This window comes from Coptis chinensis, chromosome 4 (genome assembly GCF_015680905.1).
Source record: "Coptis chinensis isolate HL-2020 chromosome 4, ASM1568090v1, whole genome shotgun sequence".
In the NCBI taxonomy this organism is placed as follows: domain Eukaryota; kingdom Viridiplantae; phylum Streptophyta; class Magnoliopsida; order Ranunculales; family Ranunculaceae; genus Coptis; species Coptis chinensis.
This window is the reverse complement of record NC_141459.1, coordinates 21,094,079-21,102,866: the sequence shown is the minus strand read 5'-3', so window position 1 is coordinate 21,102,866 and position 8,788 is coordinate 21,094,079. Positions and strand designations below refer to the sequence as shown.

The following is an 8,788-nucleotide window of genomic DNA, read 5'->3' as shown; positions in this document are numbered from 1 at the left end:
CTCTAATCACAATTTTTTTTCTCTCAAACTCTCTAACATCTTGCAGCGCTTGTACTGGTTAAGTGAGATTCGTTTGGCATTCTTAATCATGAAACCAATGGATTCGAATGATCATTTCAAATACAATAAGGTAAAAGTGGTTCTTATGATTCATCATATATATCTTTTACAATATACATCGAAAAAAAAATTAATTTATTACAAACAAACAACTATTAACGTTTTTTCAGGAGTTTGATTCACTAGAATCTAATGAATGTTCTCGGTTCAATGCACAACTTCAAGAACCAAGTTATAACAGCAGCAACATCAAGGTCAATTCGAGTAATTTATTCTCATTTTTCCCCCCTAGCTTATTTTATATATTATTTTTTTTAAATTAAATAGTTCCTTGCACAAGTGCTAAAAACTTGCTAATTAAAAACAGACAGCTAGATACCTTTTCAAATATATTTTTTTAGCACATGAAAAGGCAAAAATGCGGATGACTAAAGATGAAGCTACAATTGAGAAAAACAATTAGCGTCTCCAAATCCATATCCAAAACAATAATGCTGCGAATTATTGTACTTACAATTATCTTATTATTTGGTCATATTAAATTTTATACGAATAAATCAACTATATGACTTAGACATGCAACACACATGCCTATTTACTAAGAGTTCCTTCAACACAATGATACTTTTTAAGCCGTATAGGAAGCGTAACTTCTCTCATTATCGTTCCAATCTCTGTAACTCCCATAAAAAAAACTTGGGGTCTCTTATCCCAAGTTAAAGTTCGTATAAATTGGTTTACTAGCTAGACTGTTTATCTTTATTTGTTCTGTGTGATGGTTGTTTTGCTTTCAACATTTTCAAGTTGCATATAAAAGCCACATATTGGTTGAGTATTATTTGCTTATTTATTTTTTGCTTTTGGCATAGTTATGTAGGAAATCATAATATAGAACATAAACAATAGAAAATATCCATCGTTTACTTCTTTGTTGAAGCCCGAAACCTGCAAAAATACTGCATGTGGAATTGGGTGCTAATAACATTTTCAGAATGGGGACCAATAACCAATGCAAGAATTGATCAAAGGATTGTGGGCTTACAATAGGGTGAAACAGATGTAATTCAGCAATGCGACTAGCATCCATAATTTCTTACTTTTGTCGTCGCCTCCAAACAGATGGTTTAAAAAAATCATCACTCCATCATTTGAATCATTGAATCTCCATACACATAAAATAAGATCCACATTATATTGAAAGCTTTTAAATGATAATCTTGTCATATAGACATCTTTCAAAAAACTTTTATTTACACTTTCAATTCACTCCACATATTATATCCGACTTAATAGATCTATAGAACAAATATTAACAATGTCCAATGTATTTTTTTTCTAATTGTTTCTCAATGTGATCGTTTCTAAAAAAAAACATTTGTTAGCTAGCTACAATTTCTTTCTCTGTCCAAGCTACCTGCTTATTTAATCACATTAAAAAAAATAGCTGATGGATTCTCTGGATCCTTTTGAAGACAATGATAAAAAAAAATTATTCTTCTTGCATTTTTTTTTTTTTTAGATATTTTATTCTCCAGTGTAGAATAGCAATTATGTTGCACACCATAATATAATATTCTTATATCTTACAGGTAGTACACTCATATGAATCCAACAATGTTCTTCAATCACATATAAATACTCGACAAGATTTATCTACAACATGGTAGAGCAGCAAAAATCGAATAGAACAAATAACACAACTAGCGTATTAAACTTTTTTTTTTCTTATTGAAGTGTTTTGTCAGACCTTGACCTATATTAATCTAAAACATGTTACATAATCCATTCAAACAAATGTAATACGTTACTTTTCTAATTTACATGCGTTCATTCTTTTGATTTTCTCCACCCCAATTTTCTCACCTAGCACATGCAACGCACGTGCCCGTTTACTAGTGTATTTTAACTTGAAATAGATGTATATTACTAGAAGAAAAATATTTTATTCTAATAATTGTATTTGAGTTTTATCTATGATTTTTAGATCAATAAGACTTCTATTCATACATCAAAAAAGAGTACAGGCAATGTAGACCCCAGATGCAAAGTATAAACAACAAAGATAGCCCTAACATACTAAAAGACTATGACACTCTAAAGTCTAAAGTAGGGAGGAGGAGTGGACATTAACAAAATGGTGGTGGACTATTTCATTTCAGATTTTCCACAAACCTAAGTTTCTTCCACCTACTTGTCAGCTCGCCACCTCCTCTTCAATCCTGTGAGTTAGACATTCTGCTTATGTATCAATTTTGTATTCCTAAGTCTCATAGTCTCTCTCTGTTTCATACTTGAAAAACTGTATGAACCTGTGTTACATGAGTACTTCATATTATGTGCCGAGACCCTAGTAGGCGTGTCTGACACCAACAATCAACTCAAATTCAACCCTTACACTTCCAGAAGAAGAGTTGGAGGAAACTGTATCTTAAATAAGATATGACCCAAATATGAGAATTGAAATATGTAACTAGAAACTTTTAGATATGTTTTTCTGACTTTGTCATACAATTCTTTTTTTTTAAGACAATGCCATGTCGGAATCTCCACCCTGTCAAAATCCGACAGTCGTACCCATACCCATGGTGTAACACAGGTATGAACAATTGAACATATCAGAGAGTGCAGTCATGTAGGTTAAGGAGAGCAAGAAAAGCATAAAAGAAGGAACATGGCTTATTTAGCCACAGCTTACAACAATTTCAAACTTAGCAAGATGAACATAATCACAAAATTAGATAAGACAAGCACACAATTAGATCTTGTTACCTCTTTGGTTGTAACCAACAGTACTGGGAGAAAAGAGGCACCCTTTCAGAATAACTGGAAAGTGCTTTCTCAAGTTTTCAATTGTGATATTGTGTATGTTGATGGGGCTAAGAATCTTCTTTTTCAGGTCAAAGTAACAAAGATGTCCATCTCCATTAAACAACCAGAGCTCACCGTTCTTTAGTTCTATCGATAGTGGATGGTGCGGCCAATTACATTATAGAAAGTCACGTTCAAAAACATATTCTTTAGCCCAAGAGCTATGGACTCCATAATCTTTCATCATCCATATCTCCTTCTCACACCAAGAGGCATCCTTGATAACGCAAAGATGTTCACCTAACACCATAAACTCAAAATCTATCAGACCCCTGCCTCTAATGTTGCGAAGAGGAGGCAGCTCGATTAGATTGAAATCCTCTGTAGCCACATTAAAAGAAAGGATAGCTATGCATTTGTCATCCTTTGTAGTCTTTAAATTAGCTACCCAATGAAGGCATCCATTTACAAGTATATAGTTTTAAAATTTCTAAAGTTTTTGATTGGGTAAACAAAAAGTTCTCATTATTTTTTGAAACGGTAAATTGTTTCGAAGTTTTAAACTCATTTCAAGAAAGGTCGTCTTCCTCTCTTTCCGGTGTGCTGTTAAACAAGGAAGACTCCCCACTATCCTATCCTACTCTAGGATAATGCAAGACCAGACCTTGACATCTTGGATGTGACGCCAGCTAGTACAACCATGTCCTAGTTGGCAACAATCCAAAACCAGGAAGACAACCAAGTCTTTCCAAATAACAAGCCTGTCATCAAGCAACAGGCAAATACCTTCCTTTGATCTATTTGGTTAGTTTTGTAGGACACAATCAACTACTAAGGCTTTACCTACCACATATTGAACACTACTTTTGGGATATATAAACAAATATTTCGATGGATATGATTTGCAAACCTAAAGGTTAGTGACTAGAACTTCTTCAACCTTGTAAAGTTGTAAGCTTGCTATATGCTTCGTTGGTTCTTCCACTGTTCCAGTGCGGTCTGAGAAATATCGAAGTCACTACAGTTTCAGAATATAGGAGTTCGAGTTGTACATTTGTGATCTCTATGAAGCTCATAGAACATTAAGAACATTAAGGGAATCTAATAATTCACTATCAAGCAGTGGATAATGGTTCAGTTAGCACCTTCATTAATCAACATATAGTCAAACTGTTCAACACAACACAACACAACACAAACAAAAGAGACAAGTCCAAATGAAAAAAGCAATCCGTCTTTAACAAGGGTAGTAATTGACAGACACATAGTACCAGACCAGATTTCCATGTTGCAATCCCTACGTTTTCAGCATCCTCTCGTAAATCTTCTATATGCATATGGCTTAGAGAAAAACCACGACAGCAAGAAAACAGAAGGAAACATTCAGAATTCACAAACAAAATTACTCCAATTGTCAAGTAAGATGAAGATGAACAGCTTAACTGGTTAGCAAAGGAGGCAAAATGCTAGACACCCTCGTGTCACTTCCTGAAGATGAACAAAAATATGTGTCAGTTATAACTCATGTTAATTGAGGTCAAACGGATGAGAGAAATACACTTGGGTTGATAGTATGTAAGCTCAATGGATGGAAATACTCAAATACTATCACAAAAGTGACAAATGGAATTATAGATGAAAAGAAGGAATATGTTCAGGGTAAATGTGTATCACTGACTAACAAGGAATTTCAATTCTTTATTAAAAAAAAAAAAAAAAAAAAATGTTTTTTAACTTTCATATTAATCAAATTTCAGTACGTATATAAAGTAAGGCCTCTTTTGGAAATTCCATGCCAGCTTTCTGGGCCCTAAAGGTCGTCATGTCACCTAGCAAAGAAAATATTATGTTCCTTCAAGGAGGTTAAGCCCTCATACCCTGAGAAAAAGACTTAAGTACGAAATGCTTGGAGAAGTAAATAGTTTTTAAAGTTCTAAAGTTTTCGATCGTCATCTAGAGTGGAGGGGAAGGCACCATAGGCAGGGGTTCAATCCCGAGCACTAGAAACAAAGATGGAGATTAGCTACATCACTCCCGATAGAATAGAGAATCTAATCAAGTTGGGTAAAAAAATAGTTTTCATTTTTAAACTCAATTCAAGAAAGGTCGTCATCCTCTCTTTTTGGTGTGCTGTTAAACAAGGAAGACTCCCCACTATCCCATCCTACTCTAAAAATAAAGCAAGACCAAACAATTTTCATCTTGGTTGCGACACATGATAGAAAGTACAATCATGTCCTAGTTGATAACCAAGCCTTTCCAAGTAACAAGCATGCCATCATTCATTTCATATATGCAACAGGCAAATACCTTCCAGTTTTTGCTAAGTTTAGATCTATTTGGTCAGTTTTGTAGGACTCAAACAATCAACTACTAAGGTTTTACCTACCACATATCTTTTTTTTTTTTTTTGAAACTAAAACTGCTTTTGGGATACATAAACAATAGAGGAAATTAGGATGGTGTATGATTAGCAAACCTAAGGGTTAGTGACTAGAACTTCTTCAACCATGTAAACAAAAGTTGTATGAAGCAAAACCTTGTTATATGCTTCAACCATGTAAAGTTTGGTTCTTCCACAGTTCCAGTGCGGTTTGAGAAATATCGATGTCACTACAGCTTCAAAATATAGGAGTTCGACTTTGCACATTTGAGACCTCTATGAAGCTCATAGAAAATTAAGAAGGGAATCTAATAATTCACTATCGAACCTCTAAAATAATTTTGACTAAGATTTATAAGCGAAAGATGTAGGGGGGATTAAGTAATCTCTTGTGATGGGATTGCAGATATAATAAGGTGCCGGTTCATAATCATGATTTTCAGGGGAGAAACAAATCAAATCATTAGCAGTACCCACTACATCAAAACATACCCAGCCACATTTAGTTCTAAAACTATGAGTAAAGGCTTAAAGCAGGCAGGCAAGGTGTGAAGGTGAACTTTAGTTTAACAAGGGGGTAGACAATTTTGCACAACCGTATACTCTGCAACAGACTTCTAGGACTCTTTCCACCTGCTTGTTTGCTCTACACCTCCTCTTCGATCCCCAAGATACATATTTTGCTTATGTTTCATTCTTCATTTATATCAATTTTGTATTCCTAAGTCATATAGTCACTCTCTGTTTCAGATTTGAAGAAGCATATGTATAAAAACTTAAAAGAGTACAGTCAAATGTAAGTTAAGGAGACCTGCTAGGAAAAATAAGTATACAACAAAGAACATGCCTGAATCAGTCACAGCTTAAATTAATTTCCAAATTTAGCATCATGAACATATTGTTTGCACGATAACCATACGATAACCATGAAACATGACAAAAGAAAGACCGCAGAACAAGAGCACAAGGTAACTAGGGGAAAAGCATCCTTAAATAAAAAAAGGTTATATAATCAGCGAACATATATGACAATAACAACGTGACAATCTGAAAACCATGATCAAACAATCACATAAATAGATCTTGTTACCTGTGTGTATAACCAACAGTCTTGGGAGAAAAGAGGCTCCCATTCAGAAATATTGGAAACATCTTTTCCAGCTTTGCTGGTTCATTTTTGCGATCACGAACGTTGATGGGGCTAAGAATCTTCTTTTTCAGGTCAAAGTAACAAAGATGTCCATCTCCATTAAGTAACAAGAGCTCACCGTTCTTTAGTTCTATCGATAGTGGATGGTGCGGCCAATTACAATATAGAAAGTCACGTTCAAAAACATATTCTTTAGCCCAAGAGCTATGGACTCCATAATCTTTCATCATCCATACCTCCTTCTCACACCAAGAGGCATCCTCGATAACGCAAAGATGTTCACCTAACACCATAAACTCAAAATCTATCAGACCCCTGCCTCTAATGTTGCGAAGAGGAGGCAGCTCGATTAGATTGAAATCCTCTATAGCCACATTAAAAGAAAGGATAACTATGCATTTGTCATCCTTTGTAGTCTTTAAATTAGCTACCCAATGAAAGCATCCATTTACAAGCACACAGAATTTTCAGCACATGTAATAAATGTATGGAACATTGATCGTTATCTCTCTCCAACTATCCGAACCCAGATTAAAAATTTCGACCTCGTTCCCATCTTCCGAAAAATTCCTCAATATTCGAAGTAGCTTGTACTCATTATTGAGTGAATCGAAACCAAACCCAGATGCAATAGGATCAATATGTTTCTTAGGAGATGTAGGGGGCATTAAGTAATCTCTTGTGATGGGATTACATATATAATAAGGTGCCGATTCGTAATCATGACTTTCTGGGGAGAAACAAATCAAACCATTAACAGTACCCACTAGTTCAAAACAGATCCAACCACACTTAATCCTAAAGTTTTCCTTAAACCCCTTAAGTTGGAGATCGTAAGCTGTAGCCGATGTCTCATAATTACGCAATCTTATAGGATCAATCAAGTAGGAAGGTAGGTATCGGTCGAAAAAAATGACACAAGGAGGACTAGTACAACTAGCAAAGTAAATATCAGCAAAACGAGGGTGGAGGACTAAACCATACCAAGTTTTGGAAACCCATTTGCATTCCGAGATGGTTTCAAGAGGCAGCCTGGAGAAGATGTCGAAGACAATGTCGACTGGGAGCTTAGAAAATACTGCATCACTGCAAACCTCCAGCTTCAATTTCTTGTTGGTCATGATTTGTTTGTTTTCTATACTCTCCATGGTGATGGTTGTGTTAGGGTTTTAGCTGAGGGGTTTTAGAATGTACTAGCTTTCGAACTATACACAGTTATAAGATATTTGTAACTATATTAAACTATTCTTAAATTATTATGAAAAATATTTGTAACTATACACAGTTATAAGATATATAAATGTTATATTGATCACACATTTAAATTTCTTATAATGTGAAAACCCCATGCTATATAAAAGATAGAGCACAACTTTGATAAAATCTTTCGTCTTCTATTTGTTGTTACATAATAGAAGTTTGATTAAATTTTTGTTAGAATGTCCAATAAGGCAAAGATCATACTTAAGCTACTTAAATACCAAGTCATTCCCAATCATACGAAAATAGATATATATGATAAACACTATTTTAAATACAAAATTATATTTGTCGAACATTCCAACTACATAATACAACTATGTTTTTAGGTTAGTTCAACGCAATTGTATCCAATTTTTTGATTTCCCGTTAATTATTCATTAAGGTTAGTTCAATGCATTTGCATCTATCCATTATAATTTTCCCTTAATTATACTTTGAGTTAGTTCAATGCAGTTGCATCCAGTTTTCGATTTCTCTTTAATTATTATTTTCAGTTAGTTCAATGCATTTGCCTCCAGTTTCCGATTTCACGTTAATTATTCTTTGAGATTAGTTCGATGCATTTGCATCCAGTTTTCGACTTCACATTAACTATTATTTGAGGTTAGTTCCATGCAAAAAATAATAATAAATAAATAAATAGGGTTAGTTCATTTAATGCATTTGCATCCAATTTCTGAGAATTCCCGGTGATTTTCTTTAGGTTAGTTTAATGCAATTTCTTCCAGTTCTTGATTTCTCGTTAGTTATTCTTTGAGAGTTAGGTCAATGCAATTGCATATAGTTTTTGATTTCATGTTGATTATTATTTGAGTTTAGCTAAACACAATTGCATCTAGTTTCAGATTTCCCATTGATTATTTTTTTAGATTAGTTCAATGCAGTTGCATACTTGCATCCGGTTTTCGATTTTCCGTTAATTGTTTTTTATGTTAGTTTAGTGCAGTTGCATCGAGTTTCCGGATTTCCTTTAATTATTATTTCGGGTTAATTCAAAAATTTGCACCCAGTTTTTGATTTTCCGTTAACTATTATTTGAGGTTAGTTCAATGTATTTGTATCCAGTTTTCAATTTTCCGTTAATTAATTATTCTTTGTGGTTATTTTAACGCATTAGTATCCCG

At 34.0% G+C, this 8,788-nt stretch overlaps 1 protein-coding gene across 3 annotated transcripts; it reads right to left on the bottom strand.

Moving 5' to 3' along the window:
• Positions 1-3,950: 3,950 nt before the first annotated feature.
• LOC147502547 (uncharacterized) lies at positions 3,951-7,651 on the bottom strand. 3 transcript variants are annotated; one of them, XM_086607323.1, is made up of 4 exons: positions 7,386-7,626; positions 6,342-6,684; positions 4,304-4,356; positions 3,951-4,209 (listed from the first exon to the last, which is right to left on the bottom strand). In XM_086607323.1, the coding sequence occupies exons 1-3, from the start codon at positions 7,483-7,485 to the stop codon at positions 4,350-4,352; spliced, it is 450 nt and encodes a 149-aa protein (XP_086463449.1). In that variant the 5' UTR covers positions 7,486-7,626; the 3' UTR covers positions 3,951-4,209; positions 4,304-4,349. The 3 variants fall into 3 exon arrangements, 1 of the variants encoding a protein (XP_086463449.1); XR_015221728.1 differs by having other exon boundaries at positions 6,342-7,651; XR_015221727.1 differs by having other exon boundaries at positions 4,312-4,356; positions 6,342-7,651.
• Positions 7,652-8,788: the final 1,137 nt, after the last annotated feature.